Source organism: Atractosteus spatula, chromosome 5, assembly GCF_055471065.1.
Source record: "Atractosteus spatula isolate fAtrSpa1 chromosome 5, fAtrSpa1.hap1, whole genome shotgun sequence".
Classification (NCBI taxonomy): Eukaryota; Metazoa; Chordata; class Actinopteri; order Semionotiformes; family Lepisosteidae; genus Atractosteus; species Atractosteus spatula.
Window position 1 is genome coordinate 31661329 of NC_142710.1, and position 17561 is coordinate 31678889.

The 17561-nt window shown below is 35.8% G+C and overlaps 2 protein-coding genes across 5 annotated transcripts in view; one reads left to right on the top strand and one right to left on the bottom strand.

Annotated features, from left to right (window-relative positions):
- Positions 1-11106, top strand: part of mypn (myopalladin) — a 66019-nt gene extending 54913 nt beyond the window's left edge. For 3 of the 4 annotated variants that reach the window (XM_088917106.1, XM_088917107.1, XM_088917108.1), the window contains 8 exons: positions 2279-2500; positions 2683-2832; positions 3314-3396; positions 3530-3659; positions 4140-4347; positions 4799-4964; positions 5591-5724; positions 8800-11106. In XM_088917106.1, the coding sequence (XP_088773232.1) occupies positions 2279-2500; positions 2683-2832; positions 3314-3396; positions 3530-3659; positions 4140-4347; positions 4799-4964; positions 5591-5724; positions 8800-8978 (1272 nt within the window). In that variant the 3' untranslated portion in view covers positions 8979-11106. The remainder of the gene's footprint in view (positions 1-2278; positions 2501-2682; positions 2833-3313; positions 3397-3529; positions 3660-4139; positions 4348-4798; positions 4965-5590; positions 5725-8799) is intronic. The other variant, XM_088917109.1, reaches the window with a different exon arrangement.
- Positions 11107-15006: 3900 nt separating this feature from the next.
- atoh7 (atonal bHLH transcription factor 7) lies at positions 15007-15432 on the bottom strand. The gene has a single exon (XM_088917763.1). The coding sequence runs from the start codon at positions 15430-15432 to the stop codon at positions 15007-15009; it is 426 nt and encodes a 141-aa protein (XP_088773889.1).
- Between the last annotated feature and the right edge of the window lie 2129 nt (positions 15433-17561).

Consider the following 17561-nt stretch of genomic DNA (forward strand, 5'->3'; position numbering starts at 1 on the left):
CACGGGAGTACAGCATTGTAGCGGACTGCATGGACAACAAACTATATTCTGGATACAGTCTGTTTCTATTTATCTTACAGCAAACTGCGATCTGGAATTTGTTCTTCTCCTATGGCTTCCTCTTAAGTGCCTGCATATTAGCTCTGTACCTTGTTTGCATGACAACTGCTCTGGCAGCTTGTGCTGATTCCTTCGAGCTGAACTATTATTACAGTATGTGTTATTGCTGTCATGTATGAGCCTCACATACTGTAGTTTTCACAAGGGGACAGATTTTGTGGCACTGGAATGTTCTAGGTTGCTGGCAACAACAAAAGATCATAAAGAAATTGCTATTCATAAGCAATCAGTGAAGGAAGAAAAACTTGATTTTGTCAAAATTTCTTTTGCCTTTTACATTTCTTAGTGTCCTTAAAGAAGTAAGTTTTTTCTTTTTTTTTCTCAGATGAGCCCAGTTTTAATACAATAAATGATCATGATGGCTAACTAAAAAGGGAACATATTTTAAAACTGGTATTTGTTCTTCCTTCCCATCCTACCACCAAATATGATTATGGTTTCAGTCACCTCCTGTTTCACAACAGCCACCATTTCCTGAATTTCTTCTCATAAAACGTACTTAATGTTGCATGTAAAATAATTTCCAGTGTTCTAAAATTTACAAATTAGAAAAGAAATCGAATCCGTATTTAAAGTACTAATTCCCTACAGTACCTATTTAGACATATTTTAAAGCATACAGCCTTTCAATGTTTCATCCACAGTTCAATACTAAATTTTACCAATCTTACAAATTACTCCATTAACAAGCTCAGGACACAATAGGATGTTGATAACAGCACAGTTTCATATGTGCATCTTTGTATTTTAAGAAAACAGTTAAATTATAGAAGCAGTTTTTGGAGAGAGAGAAAATATTAAAACACAAATGTATTCTGATCCTTAGAGGACTGAGCTTGAAGGTATTGAAAGAAAGCAAACTATTTTTAAGACATTTATGATATTGGGGATGGGGATGTATTTAGAAAGAACTTCCAAAAACAATAGCCGTTTTACAGTGTCACACAGAACTCCAAGGATTCATTACCAGTCTCTTTTCAAATAGGAAAAAAAAACAGTTGAATAGTTTACAATAAAATGTTAATATTTTCAGTACTTTCACGTATTTTCTAAATTTTACTTTTAACTTTTAAAGCCTTACACACCAACTCCTCACAACACAATACTACACCTCACAAACATTCCCATGTACAGTATCAAGCAATGCCTGTACTCTGCTGAGGCACATCTTTTAGCTGTACCTTCTTGTAGGTACGTACAGTACGAGCGTCTCAGGGCGAGCACTTTCAGCCACCTCACTCCATAACCTTGGATCTCACTCTCTGCCACTCTGAGGAAAGTAAACTCTTTTAAAAATCGAGAGTCAAGACATATCTTTTGAGTTTGACTTTTAATTAATTAATGCCATTTTTTTATGTTTAGTTATGCCATTTTTATGCATTTTATAAAAATAGTTTATGCAATTTTTCCCATTTCCATATTTTTATATCTCTTTTTTTCTGGTCAATGTTGTTTTGATTGTATTTCTCTCTTTTTGTGTGTTTTTGTTTATACCCTGTAAAGTGGCCCAAACACTGTTTGCTGTACATGGGCATAAACACTGTTTGGTGTACACAAAATAAATCCTTGTAATCTTCATGAATTGCTGAGTACTAAACCATCATCAAATACATTAATGGTGAAGCATTGAGCAATCACATGATGTAAGACTCAGGCATGACAGCATTTTCCATTTGCTAGGATTTTGCATAAATAAAACTCAATTGAGTCCTAAACAGAACCCCCATTTCAAAACACAAAGCCATCATTTCATCTGGAATACCTTCTAAATGCATTCCTTGATTTCAAAAGCGAACACCGGAAAAGCGCTAGATTCTAAATCACCAGTCGCCAAACAACCTTTCGCATGCACGACCATTTTCACCTTTTCCATGAGAGAAAAAATGACTTCATAATAATTCTACATAATAATAACCACTTTCATTTGGATAGAACAGCCTTATAAGAGCCAGTGTGTCTGCAAGTGTAGTGAACATTTAGCCAAAGCTTGCTACTTAATGTTTCTGTCATTGCTTTAGCATGCATCTTCCATCATGCCTCCTTCCGCAGTGAATTTTTGTTCTCCGGATTCATTGTCAAAAGACCGTAGGATGTGTGACTGAACGGCAATTATGCTGGGCACTTTAGGGCAGATGTCAATTCCCCCTTCTTCCTACAGGAGTATAAGGTCTCTAACTTTGAGCAGAGACTGATGAGTGAGATTGAGTTCCGACTGGAGCGTACCCCAGTGGAAGAATCCGATGACGAGATCCAGCATGATGAAATTCCAACGGGCAAATGCATAGCACCTATTTTTGACAAGAAGCTGAAGCACTTCCGGGTCATGGAGGGAGCTTCTGTGTCCTTCACCTGTAAAGTGGTGGGGATACCTGTACCAAAGGCGAGTATCTCTTTCCACTGTGTTGAACCCGTTTATGCAGACGACAATGCTTCTGTTGTAGTTAGGCTTTTCAGAAGCTAATAATCAACAATATCTGAGCTGCATACAACACTATGGTTTCTTGATTGTTTGTGAGGCAGCCTGTTCAACCATTTTTAAAACCTCTCCATTATTGCCATTAGGTTTACTGGTTTAAGGATGGCAAGCAAATATCGAAGAAAAATGAGCACTATAAGATGAAGCGAGAAGGTGACGGCACCTGTGTTCTGCACATTGCAACTACCACTAATGATGATGATGGCAATTATACCATTATGGCTGCAAATCCACAGGTATCTCTAATTTCCTCACACAGTTTATTTACCGACATGTTTAAAATGAACAGTTTACTATGTTAAGCATCTCTAAAATGTTATATTAACTTTAAGGCCTTGTGGATTTTGATAATTGCAGCATGTTCCCCTTTATTCTCATGATCATGTGGAAAGAATAGACAATATACCATACCTGTCTGTCATGATCTAAGTGCTGAAGACACATTGCATTTTTTACAGTTGACAAGCATAAAGATATATTTCTTCATGAATTTACTGGCCTATCAAGTTATGAAAAACATTTTACGGTAATCAAAATAAACCACAAGATTTACAGTATTTAAATAATACATTTTTCTTTAAATCTACTTACTACTTACTAGTGTGACAAAACAAAATTGTTGAAGTTGCAGTTTTTCTGGTTTTCCATTGTACTCCTTTACTGCAACTCTGGGTCCTCCGCTGTTACCTTAATATTGTGAATGTTCACGTTCTGCAGGGAAGGATCAGCTGTTCTGGTCATTTGATTGTACAGACTGGTCCAGTGCGCAGTCGAATAGCACCAGCTATTCATTCCCAAAGGTGAGCAATGATCTGAATGTGTCACTGCATGGTACCGGGCAGAGGCTTTCCAGGTGAGTATGCCCATATTGCAGGCCTACTCCAAGTCTGGGCTTTTGCAAACTGAACCAGCCGGAACTGGTGTTCTTCTCAGGGTGCGCTCCCGTCCGCAGGAAGGGGAGAGGGGAGAGCCTGTCGAAGAGCGCTTCTTCCGGCCTCACTTCCTACAGGCCCCAGGGGACATGGTGGCTCACGAAGGAAGACTCTGTAGGCTTGACTGCAAGGTACTACCTCACAACTTTACACAGATGTTCTCCCATTTACTTGTGAGCTCCTCAAGATTGATATGTACAGGCCAGAACAAAACCTTGTACTGCCTTGTGTAACTCTCTCACCAATATACAGTATATGTCTTTGATCAACTTTACGACTCATGTACTGTACCATTATGTTTACTACTTACAAAATTATATATGCAAATAGATGCAGCATTTTTTCTGTGTATTTAAAATAAAGAAATTATAAAAGATAGATAGAAATTTATTGTAAGAGCAATGCATCATGACCCAGAATCATGGCAATGTGTAGCTTTATATTCTCAAAATTGAAAGTGTGAATTCCATGGACTTTTAGTGTTCTCTTTAACGTCTGTATCACAAAGTTCAGTTGAGTCAAGCTGAAACAGGTTATTCATACTGTAGACCTTGGTTGAAAGAGGAACTAAACTCCTATATTTTAGTTATATATTTCCTAAACTTTTCTAGGTAAGCGGATTACCAAACCCTGACCTGATGTGGCTACTCAATGGAAAACCAATCCTTCCAGACTTAAACCACAAAATGCTGGTGAGAGAAAATGGAGTTCACTCACTCCTTATCGACCCACTGATGCAGAGTGATGCTGGAACTTACACATGTATTGCAACCAACAAAGCAGGACAAAACTCCTTTAGCCTGGAATTAAGTGTTGTAGGTAAGACATCCTGTTGAAATCTGTAACTTTCAGACAGTACTGTAGCAGGGAAATTCCTATTTACCAATCTTTCATCTTGCTGATACAAATTATACTTTGTATTCTCAAGCAAACAATATGAAAGAGTCTTTTAAATAGAGCAGAAAAAAATGTTTAGATCAGTCCCATCAGTAGTAACCAGGCAGCATTATGCTTCAGAGGCACATAGTAACCAAAAGTGGTAAATTTTAGGGCCTTTTTCCCTGCATGAAAAAGATGGAATGCACAGTCTACAGGGTCAAGCTTAGTTCTTTTCCTCTGTGTTGAGTGGCGTAGCCACAGTGATCAATTACAAGTATTACTGTACACTGTGCTCAACACTAACTCGAGATTATTGAATTTAATATGCCCATGTGTTGTTGGAGTGTCTCACAAGCTTCTCTGGGATTAGACATTTAAACTGTCCCTACAGCAAAGGAGGTGAAAAAAGCTCCAGTGTTCCTGGAGAAGCTGCAGAACACAGGAATCCCAGAGGGAAGCCCAGTGAGGCTGGAATGCAGAGTGGTGGGGATGCCACCACCAGCCATATACTGGAAGAAAGACAATGATACAATCCCTGCCAGCAAGGAACGAATGAGGTGAGCAGTACAGACTACTTTGTGGCTTTCCATGTTTGCCATTCTTGTAAAACTGGCATTTGCAATGGGAATGTTTTGTATATATAACACATATGTACATATTTTATTTTTCCACCACAACAATAACAATTGTTGTACATTAGCTGGTTATATATATTTATTTTTTAAATTCCCCTCTCTTCCAATTCCTGTCGTGAAAAAGAAATGGGTACTATCTTTGAAATGGTAATTCCGTCATGGTTGTCTGAAAATTCAACCAAAATCAACATTTCAACCACGTCATACTGGAAATGCAAAGACAATATCAAAATTATCTGGCACGCTACCATCACTTGTGTTAGCAAAACAATCAAATGGGACAGAGAGATGGAAGAGTCTACTGTACATCATGGACTGTGTTTCTTAAAGACCATGTAGGCTGAGTTGATGGTATGAGTATACTGTAAGTCTAAGTACAGTACATGGCACAATTTAAAGTGCATAGTTCTACTTATACTTGGATTCAAAAGTTGAATTTTTTTCCTCCTAATTTTAAGGTGAAGATTACAAAACATACTGTATATATGAAAATGACTTTCATTTGTTGCTACAGATTCTAATACTGGAAATTTATGTTTTAATCCCAGCATGCATCAAGATGCCACAGGATATGTTTGTCTGCAGATTCAACCAACCAGGAAAGAGGACGCTGGTTGGTACACAGTATCAGCTAAAAATGAAGCAGGGATAGTATCATGCACTGCCAGGCTAGACATATATGGTAAGAAAATGACAGCTTAGTATTACTCAGAAGTCTCTGTATCTATCATCTAACAACAATACTCATGTTTTCAAGTGTGTACCAATTGCATAATTATGATTCTACAGTACTTCGGTAAAAGCAAACAAAAGAATTTAAAAGATTTTTATTATTACTGTATATTTAATGTAGATTTTGAGTCTTCTATTTTATTTTCAGATTTCTTGCCAATCTCTGTAATCTCAGGAACATTATAACTTCCACCATTTAAATTATAAATCATCATTATACAACCAAAAATGATTTAATTTTATTTTTAGTTTGAACTGAAAAAAAGTAAAAGTATTAATAGTAAAAGTGTATTACAAGTTTTAACATGAAAAAAAACCTACGCCGTAATATAATTGTTCTCTGACCAATTTGGGGCGGTCTCAGAGTGTGGCTAACAATATTTAATTACAGGACTGCTACAAATTAATTAAAAGTAAGGAAATATACTGCACTTAAAGCGCTTATAGATTTCACAACTTCTTTATAATAATGTCAGGGTGCTCTTAAAACTAAGAATAAATGCAGTTATCCTTTATTCTAAACTTTACTGAAAAAAACAGAAACATAACAGTAAACACTGCTGTTTTTTGACCAATCTTTAACAAATGTAAATTTTATTCAAAAATGTGATCCCACAATTAGAGCCAAAGTAATAACTAAGCAATAGAATCAAATTGGTACAAGTTTCCAGATCATAAAAAAACTGAAAAATATTTAGATTGAACAGTCAACAGTTGTCACAAAGAACCTTGCACTTCTAAAGATGATTTATAGTTTTTTTTTTCAAATAGCACTACTGAAATAAGAGTTCCTTTCTGATTAATTATACATAGTTCTTAGTCTCCAGATAATAACCACGATTTGTTCCCGTAAATGGGCAGTGAACATCTAATCAGTATTGCTGTATGTCATGAAGCAAGATAAAAATAGCTAACATAAGTACTGTAAAACATTAAGATCACATTTAATTTATTTTTAAAATAATATTCACCGTAAGTTTTACATTTCTGAGCTGCCTTAGTACATCCAGAACAGTAGAACAGTAGAGAAACAGCAGAGAAAAAAATCTGTATCATCGGTTATTAAGGGTTGCTACTGTAACTCTACTCCATTGTATAGTACTACTGTCAGTACTGATTAAACTGAATCGTGCATATTAAGATTTGTGTTATTTAAAAGTGTACGCTTTCGACGTTTTAAGTATATATTATTCTGCATTTCACTATTTTTAGCAAAAAGATTTCACAATCAACAATCAGGGACTCCAAAATTTTAGCGAGCACATTTCTCTAACTCATTTTAACTTTCTTATACAGTACTTGCACAACTACTGCACAATTATCAAAACCTTCTCTCGCTTACCTTGTGTGCGTGGTGCGCTCCTTGAAAACACAAGCCAGCTCTGACTGCATAAAACTAATTAAAATTGACGTTGATGCTGACCAATAGTATCTTAATTAACAGCCTTAATGCTACGTATCTTATCACATGCAGACAGTTCAGAGGTGTCCACTACATGTAAATAATTGCATTGTAAACATTTTTATTTTTTTACAAATCAGTTTGTCGTGAGCGCAACAAATCCCACTGATGGCCACATTTGAGAAACGCTGGTCTAATACTTCCTGCGTTGGCATTGCATGCTCTTTATTGTGATTTGCTGTCTAATAAATGTACCATTGGACGTGGAAAAAGAAGCTTGTTTGCAACCATGCAGACTGAAACTGAAGGCTGGCATTTCTAGAAGCTGCACAAACCATCATAAAATAAAATAAACTGTTACTGTGAAAGACTTGTTACAAACTTGATAGTGAAGCATTTTCCATTTTTTTTGGGCTGGAGCAGTACAGAGACCTCTAGTGGATGGCTGGAAAACGTCTGTGCTACCTGTGCTATACTACAATATTGCCGGTTTCCAACTTGATGTTCTAATTTTTTAAAATAAATTTGAGATTCATAGACAGACCATAGATGATCAAATACATTAACACGAAGAAAACACAGGAAAATCATTTAGCATGTACAAAATAACTTGATTACTTGAGAAAAAGAAAAATAACGATGCAGTGCTGTTTGTAAAGATACTGTACATACAAAGTTAATATTTTACAATATACTTTACAAAAAAACATAAACATAAATTGTAAAAATACAGAAACATGGATGGCATGATCACAACTCATCTCCTCGGACATCCATCACACAACTGCTAACTACTCATAAGTAAAACAAAGGTCAACTACTGTTATTGATGTGATGTCGACTTCTGAAACAAACATTACTTTAAGAGTGAGACATATGGATATTTGCATTTGTTTCCTATTAATGTAGATTTTAAGAAAGAGTAGCTAGATTTACATCTACTGCAATAAAGCGTATTGGTCGCAATTTCACCGCAGAGGCTTACTAACTTTCTAAAACTATGTACCTTTACAACACCAAACTGTCAATCTTGTGATATTTAATGCCCTATTGACAGACTGCCTGAGCACAGTTTGCATATTTTGTGGAACCCTGTTGTCAGCATGTTTTTTTTTTTCTAAATGGTGGTATGTTCTGCTCAGCCTCTGCTTCTGAGAGCTGCTGCGTCAGTGGACTCTTTAGAGATACAGGTGTCCTTAACTCCTCCTGGCTGTTTCTTCACAGAGCCGTTCACCTACTGTACATGTGGACTTCATTTAACATTTTTAATTGCCATGCTTTAGGTTTTGCGTCACGGGTCTCTCTTTCTTTTTCTTTCGACCTCTTGATGTTTTCTGTTCTGCCTTTAAACTAACTCTTGAACAGCTGCCTTTTTGTCTGACTGACCTTTACTTTAACGGATTTGGGCAGGACTGCTTTGCCAGCTCTGTCGTCCCGCCTAAGCTATGCTCTGTCCCATCAGTGACCCTTCTTTGTCTTTCTTTTCTTCCCTGCCACACACTCCGAAATCGCTCTAATATTACGTCTGGAGCAGCGCTCCAGAAAGACGGTTAGACAGTTGGTCAGTGAAAAAACGCTAACTTCTTTCACGTCAACCCTTTTCTTTCCCGTTGTCGACCGCAGCCCAGTGGCACCAGCAGATCCCACAGCCGATGAGGAAAGTGCGACCGTCGGGTAGCCGGTACGCCGCGCTCACAGGTCAGGGACTGGACATCATGTCGGCTTTCCCCACGGTGGACAACAGCCCTATTTTGTTTACGTCCACCCCCGCTGAGGCGGCCCTGGAGAGTGAGGAACTTTGAAGACAACATTGATTTTAATGGGAGACATGAGAAACATGAGCAGAGAGGGTGAATGGCCAAGCAGGACTCTATGGTTTACAAGCAACCTGTTAGTAGTACATTGACTTTTGCTGTGACGTGTTGCAAATAGGAAAAGTAAGCGCAGTTTCCTAGAATTGTATCGTTTATAATACCTTTTTTAAATAAAGCTTAGGGCATGTACACAACATCAACCGAATCCAAATATAAGGTGTTAGGAATGTTTTTTTTAGATGATAAAGAGTCTTGGCATTAAGTTTTTTTTTTAAAGTTTGATACATGTAGCTGTGATCTTCAAATTCATTCTGATCCCAGATACAGTATTATGCCTTCCTTATCAAATCTTGCAATCTTCTTCCTGTTTCATGTTTTCTGTTTTCCAGTTTTCTTACTACTTGATGATCTAGTAAAAAAATGCCACCAAAATTTTAAAATGTTCACCAGTGATAAAATATACAGTAGTTTACACTGTATTTGTATAGGAAATGTAAAGTAACACACATCTACATAAACAATGTGAAGTAAAACATTATTAACACAAACAAAATAATATGTACACAAAAAAGAATTAAGCATGCTTTTTGGTACCCTGTTTTCTTAGTTTGAACCCAACTGCTTGGTCTTGGCAGTTTTAATCCTATTACAACACTACCATAATTACAAATACTATAGTATTTGTACTATTTCATTTGTGGGTATTATACTTTTTGGCAGTTTTATTAACATGGGCAGGGAAAATATTAAAAATGTAGACTAAAAAATGATACGCTTGTCACTTTATTTTGATCTGCAATGCTGAAGACCTCCAATACATGATTATCTCTTGTTCATTTTCCAAGTCCTCATCTTCAGCAAACAATTTAAATTATTTTTTCAGTTTAATTTTATGTGTGGTTTAATGTCACTTAAATAAAGCAAAGATTTCACTGAGGAAATCCATGATAGCTTTTGGAGAGTCATTGTGTAAGTTCTCCATGGTGTTTTATGAAAACAAATTCAGATACTGTCAGAACTTGTAATATACTGTAGTTTAATTAAAAAAAAAGTTATGCCTTGTATCCATAGCTGAAAATGTTAATCTTTCTGTGTTTTTGAAAAAAAAAACAAGTGCTGTTCCAAAGAACCTGTTACAAGTTCTATTGTTTTTTTTCATCCTTGAATTTACGTAATGAAAAGTCAAAATAAGTACTCTTGGACAGCATAGAAAATTTAAAGTATTGTTAAGCTAGCTAAGCTATTTTAAATGCAGTGCTGATTATTGTAGGTAAAACACTAAATTCGTGTTTACCGTTTAGGAACTCTAGGACTTTATACCCTGCTTTTTTCTTTATTGCCAAAATATTGTTAAAAATAAGGATTTTCTACAAATATTCTACCGAAGGTGCACTTCAGTAATATTATATACTATATTAGAGCAAAACTATGCTCTAATATATATGGAATATGAATTATTATTTTTACTGTTTTAGGAGCAGACAGTCTTGTTCATCAAGGAAATAACACCACATGTCTGAAAAGTTAGGTGCTGTATTTACACCAAACACTCCATTTGTAATGATGCTTTAAAAGAACTAATTGATTATTTTATTCTGTGCTGTGTGAAATTCAGTTATGCCTTTATAGTGGTCATGAAAATCCACTATAAAATAAAAGAGTTGTTTTTTACACAAATTAAATTGTTCTGTTTAAATATTCACTATGCTAGTAAATGGTAACAGAATTTCACACATTACAGCATTCACAATGGTTCCTAGAAAGAACAGCTACTTTCAGCAAAAAAATCAACATTTTCCTTACTTCAGTTAAATATGGTTTTAAAGCAAGGGAACATATACAGTACAATGTTATCTTTACGACAGTTTAGGAAGAACAAAAACATAAATACAGTACAGGACTATAATAGACAGAGTTGCGTAGATTTTGCTTAATTTTTTGAGTTTACAGTGTCTTTCAATATGTACACTTAAGCATTTATTATATGGTACAACAGAATGAATGTTTGGCTTTCAAGCAAAGGTTTTGTTAATGTAAAATTGCACCTGTTGTAAGAAAGAAAATGGACTGTTTTATTTCTATTTTTTCTGTGAATAAAGTTATATTTATTCCAAAACATGCTAGTATCATTTAATGTACTTGTATGAGATGGTCAACTGAATTACCTTTTTATTTGAATTACAGTTATTTATCGGGAGAAAAGACATTCAAGAGAAACATGAAAAGAGTCTCTTTTCATCTTTTAAACTGAAAACAAAATACTTGGCAGCCAACAACTAACCTAAAAATAAATGCTGGAGGTCAAGATCGATAATCTGCTGGTGTGTTTATTACAATCTCCAAGTCTGATCTTCCCAGATTTCTGACACTGCCTAGGGCTGGGCCTGACCAGTACTACAGTAGGAGACCTCCAGGGAAAAGCTGGTTGCTGCTGTAAGCAGTGCTGGTAGGCCAGTATGTGGCGCTCTATTCTATCGACCATAATTTACAAATCACATTAAACTGAAGCCCTAACTACTTGATTAATAAAAATCCAGTGCACTGTACAGTATGTAAGAGTAGGGATGTTAACCCCGATGTGCTGACTAAATTCCACTCGTGTTTCCCCTTAATTTAACTGGTAAAGCATTTTTTTCACTTCTCCACTAAACCTGTTATATACTGCACAGGGGAGTGCTGTATTTCTGTGGAATATTATGTGGGTCCTCTTCAGTATGTAGGAGCATCAGGACCCTTTGGGATGAAGAACACTATACAGTACTTTCTGAGGAATTATTATTGTTTAAAATTTAAAGGAAAATGTAAAAACACGTATTGGCTCAATGTTTCTGGCTGACCTGGGGGTCAGCTGATATTTTTAAATATTCTGTGTATGTGTTTGTGTTATAGGATTATCTACAGTAAATATACTGAGAATCAGAAGAAACCTATGACCGTGTTCTTCAATGTTTTAGAAAAAATGAATTATACAGATTTTGGATAGTGATTAAATGAGTTGACATTTTGATGAATTGATTCAGCATTTTGATTTCTAACCTGATAAGATTTTACAGCCTAGTGTCGTCTGTCAATGATAGACCATGATCTGGAAGACCACCAAGATGAATGTGGAGGTTCAAGTGTGACAGTCTGGCCAGGAGTGTCCAGTGACTAAGAACTCCATCTGTAGTGATTGAGAGCCACACGACTACACAGCACTACATTGATCAAGCCTGGGACTCTGCTTGCTACTCTTGCTATGGGCTCATACTGACATTACAACTTTACAGAAGGACAATGCAGGTGCTCAGGTTGCTTGTGTAAAAACGTTTTCTTGTGAAAGTAAGTGAGAATATGACAGTTATGTTTTGAGTGTTCTGCCTGACTTGGTCCCCGTTGAACATACAGTATGTGAGAGGATCTTTGATGATGTACTATATTATCTCTAGGGCTCAGAGACCAGTGGATATGCTTGTATATGGTTGTGTATAACATTGTAATAGAATAAAATTTTTGGTTTTGTAGGTGATTTGTGATTTAATTTTTTTTTTACAATTAGTCATCCAGAGGGTTTCCTTTGTCAGGTTCAGTCAGTTCCTGTTGACATCCCAAATCAAATTTAAGTTTCACTTCAGCCTAGTTCCAAAGACATTTGGAGTAAGATGATTACTGCTACAATACAGCCTCCAGTGTTGTTAACATTTGAAAAAAATGTTTTATTTTTTTAATTAAAAAATATTATTAAAATGTATTATAAAACGTATAAGTCGAACATGTGTTCCATTCATGATTTAGTTTGCTCGCCTTTGTGGGAGTTGCAGCTACATGTAGACTATAAACCTTCCTATTATCCACAAGCAGAGTCTGTTGTCTCAGATAAAAATATTTCTTTTCAAATTTTTAAACAAAGAAGTGTCCCAGAATGCAATTTTTTCACCAGATTTTTGGAAAACAAGCCCAAGATAACTAGTTCAGAAGAGAACCCTTTTCATTCAACCAGATAAGAAAGGTTAACAAGGTCACAGGGCTCATTAGAGTAATTAAGAATGACAAAACCTGACACAGCACAATTGCACATTAATTGCAGAAGACAATCTTATGTTCTGCTGTTGAAGTCCTTAAGGAACACAATGTTAATTCATTGTGACTTACAAGGCAGAATCCAAATAAAATCTTCAACTTACATATGACACCACCACTCATTGGTAGTTCTAGTGTAGGCTAGACATAAGAAGCCTCTAGGAAACGGAAAGCAGCAGTTGAGTACTGCATTTCTAATTCATGACTGGCCATCAGAACAAAATTTAATTTAACTCAGATCACATCTAAACTACATTGAACTATTAATGGTCTACTGGTATTAACCAAATACTTTCTTAATAAACCTTATGTAACTTATACAGAAACAAAGTTTCAATCTACTATGTAAACCTGAGTATAAAACACAAAAAATAAATTTATGTGTTTCATTTTAAACATGTTAACCTTTGACCTTGACCTTTAAACTTTGGCTTTGCAGCACAAGTGCACCTGCTGCCATCAAATCCTCTGTGTGTCAGATGACTTCATGGGAACTCAAAGTTTTTTAAATATAAATTTTAAACCAAATCTGAGATGAAAACAAGAATATACTGTATACGTATCTTTTTTATGTTGAAGATCATTTGGTTCAATTTTTTTATTTAGTAAAATGGAAATATATATTTCATGTATACTGTATAACACCACCATATTTTATTACAAGTAAACACCAGATATCTTATGATAAAAAGCAGTATTTAGTATTACTTTTTCTAAATAGATCAACAGTGTTTCTGTAGCAATGTTTGCATCACTGTGTATTCAGATATATTATTATCTATATATATTATCCCTTATGACTGAAGAACAGTCATAAGGGAACAAATGGACACATCATGAAATGAACATGTTACAAAACATTTTTATTCTGATAAATGTTAAGCAAATTTATTTCAAAAAATAAATTACAAAAATAAAAAATTCCCAGTTAACCTTTCAAAACCTAAACATTTTATGCAGCATTGCCATAATACAGCATGAAATTACACATTTACAAAAAGTAAAGCTAGGTAATGCATATGTACCTGTTTTAAAACTTACAAAGTTCAGTGTACAAGGTCTGTGGAGTGATAAAGAACAGGGAACATTTTAAATTTAACATTTACTGGATTATTATTCATTATTCAGTCCTTAATAATGGATACAAATCTACACTCCACAATTATATATTTTTTGCCTGATTAGACATTACATATGTATACCCAGTAAATACATATATTATTATGAACTTAAAGAGAGATTCCTCTAAGAATATATTTTAGTACTCGGCATAGTACAGGCAAGTTAATTCCCCGTGCTTTTCTGGGTGGTAGAGTAGTTGTTCTGATGCTAAATTCCTTAAAACAAAAGTAATATTGACAACCACGACACAGTTCAAGTTAACAAGATGTGTTACCCATGTAGTATATACATATATTTTTAAAAGTACCCACATTTTATCACTTGGCATTGTCTAAACAACAAAATAGAATCACTGCTGTGTGAAACTCAAATACATAATAATTACTGAGCAGTGAAGGTCACTCTAGAGGTTTATGAAATCTACTCTAGCCTCAAGGTAGTATTAAACGCTTTGAAAAGTCTTAACAATACCTTCATTACAGAATTTTACTAATTAAGGCTATAGAAATACAGGTATGAACTGAAGTACCTGTACATATTGTATATTTCATATTATAGTATATGTATATTACATAATATTGCAAATTTACTGTGCCTGTATTTATACAAAAAATTAACACTTGGAACAGTCCATAACTTGGCAGAATTCAAGTGGATTAATCCAAAAAGATTTTAACAAAATATAATACAAATGTATTTACCAACTTTTCCAAATAAAAAAATGCAGTCCCGGCATAAAAATAACAAAAAGCTCCCACATAACCTAACACCTAAGATAGATACTGTATGACATATTGGTCATGAGCAAATCTATTATTTACTCATCAAGTGGCTTTTAATTTGTGACCTGGTAGGTGTCACACTGGTATGGAAAGGCAGAGTGCACGTATTCTTCATTACCTGTGGAGCTCTGCTCCAGGTAGGTGCTGTAGCTCTCTGCTTGAAAATGCTCAATGTGCAGGTCCAGCCACTGCCTCTGGGAGGTGCTGTGCCGCTGGGCATCAGTGAGGATGCGGTTGAGGGCCATGATGTAGCTCAGGGCCATCTGCAGTGTCTCGTACTTGGACAGCTTCTTGTCCTGGCCCCACTGGGGGACCACTTTGCGCAGGCGGTCGAAGGCAGTGTTCAGGCCCTGCATCCTCTTCCTCTCCCGGGCATTGGCCGCCATTCTCCTCCGCACAGCATTCTCCTGTTTCTCAGAGCACTTGGAGTCCGAGTCGGAGCCAGAATCAGCACAGCTTGACGGCCTGCAGGACTTCATGATCTGCTTGATCACGCCCCAGTTCCCCTATAAAAGTATATTCTTTAGACGCTGGGAGGCTTCTCGAAACGGCACGGGCTTGGAATTCAGTGTCAGTTCCGCCGATCTAAGGATGCAGCACAATCCCTCTTAATTTTCTGTGATGGGTCACAAAGAAAGTGCCTCTAGATCTGTTGAAGGTAGTTCTCAAGGCTAAGCTCCTGCATTGTGAAGATATTTCTGGCAGATCGCGCTCTTAAAATGTGCAGCTCTGCGGAGTCGTTCAGCACGAGGAGAGAGAACTCGATTCACACAGGTCTGGCTGCTTTGGATGGAGACTTGTGTTAACTCCACAATATCTGGACTCATCTGCCTCTCTCAGTCTCAGTGAGACTCTGTTCTTTGGTGCTGGGGAAGCAGAGGCTTTTATAGCAAAGGATAGGGAGGCGAACAGGTGGCAGCAGGTGGAGAAGCTTCCCTCTGCTCCCTATCCCAGAAAACAGCATCGCTCCCTGGGAAACAAAAAAAAAATCCTAATGAAGTCCCAATGAACACAGCCTTCATCTGCCTAAAAACTGCATTCACAGCCATGCATTTCTGACACTGACACCATACCATCTGGACCAGGGTAAGAACCCTTTAAAAATCGTCATAAACAGGCAGCAGAATGTGGAAATATTTTACTAAGCTAATCCTTAACACTCTAAACAACAAAATCCATCTCTTTTCGTCCCGCAATGTCACATTTCCATGCATGTTCCGATAATTGGTCCACATAATTTATTCCCCTGGAAATAATTTTAATATATGCAGAGAATTAGGTGGATTAAAAGAGATTGTGGTGCTGTTGGAATATGACTTGCCTGAACGCATCAGCTATTCATTTTAAATAATTTTAATGAAACAGCTCATCTCAGGCTAGTGAAATGAGCTTACATTTTGATTATGGTAAAAGACAAATCATCCTGCTCATTTTGCACAGTAAATGTCAATTATCACAATGCAAAACAACTCTAAAGACAATAATCTCTTTTTAGTGAGATAAAAGCAATGAGTCTTGCTACAAAACATCACATCAAAAGAAGATTCTATTAAAACATTAACAAGCAGGTTTGAATAATAATAAGCTAACAAAATATTATAATTTGTTTTGTTTGTATCTGTGTTTGGATGCAGAAAAATGTTGCTCGAGAAAAGTATGCCAGAGTCAAGTTAATATAAACATAGGTGAATATAAAGTTTATTAATATGTTCAAACACACAGGTTTCCTGAAGTATAAGTACTGTTTTTAGATTTTCTGAGTCCTTTACTTTTTTCCTCTATCTGAAATTGTCTTATTAATTGATTTATCAAACCCAAAGAGAGGATTATCCTTCCCTTAGTAAAGAACAATAGAGTGAGATTATGTCTGTGATAACAATGGCTCATAATTGAACTCCACTGTACACTTGTGACAGATGTCAAGTGCCAAGAAAAGCTTCCTGTAATTAATGTGCTGTCAATTCCTATGATGGTTTTCTAATGTCACCTACTGTAGCTGCCACCCATTAGCTTGTATTCCCCTTTCATAGCTTTTGAATCGAGGATTTAAATGAAATTCTAAGCTTTTAAATATAAAACACTCTAAGTAGAACAGGTACACAATGTAGAGAATTTGCTTATTCTTGAATATTAATTTACTTAGTACTTTATTCTGTGATACCCTTTTTGGAGTTAGTTGATGTGTAGTTGATAATTTTAGAATGATGATCAGTAAAGTTGCAGAAGGGATAAAGATTTTATTTTGTTAATTTCCAGATTACTACAGTTTTCTCAAGTGAAACAGGGTAGAATAACTTGACAACTGCAAAGAGGACCTGTACACAAAAGTAGAACCTGACAAAATAGCAATTAACGGCATGCTTAATAATTTTTCATGTAATCTGTTCAAGACACCATGCACAAAACAATTCACACACATGCACTTCAAGACCGGCAGATATAAATCAGGAAGGTATTTATAAATAAGGTATTTCTATTAATACAATTAATTGTAATATAGATACTGACAAATGATCAAATGTATTTTCATGTTTGAAGAATCGTCAGTAAACAATACTGTATGTTCTTGTGTTTGTGCACAAATGATGGTGGATATTAAGGAGGAGCC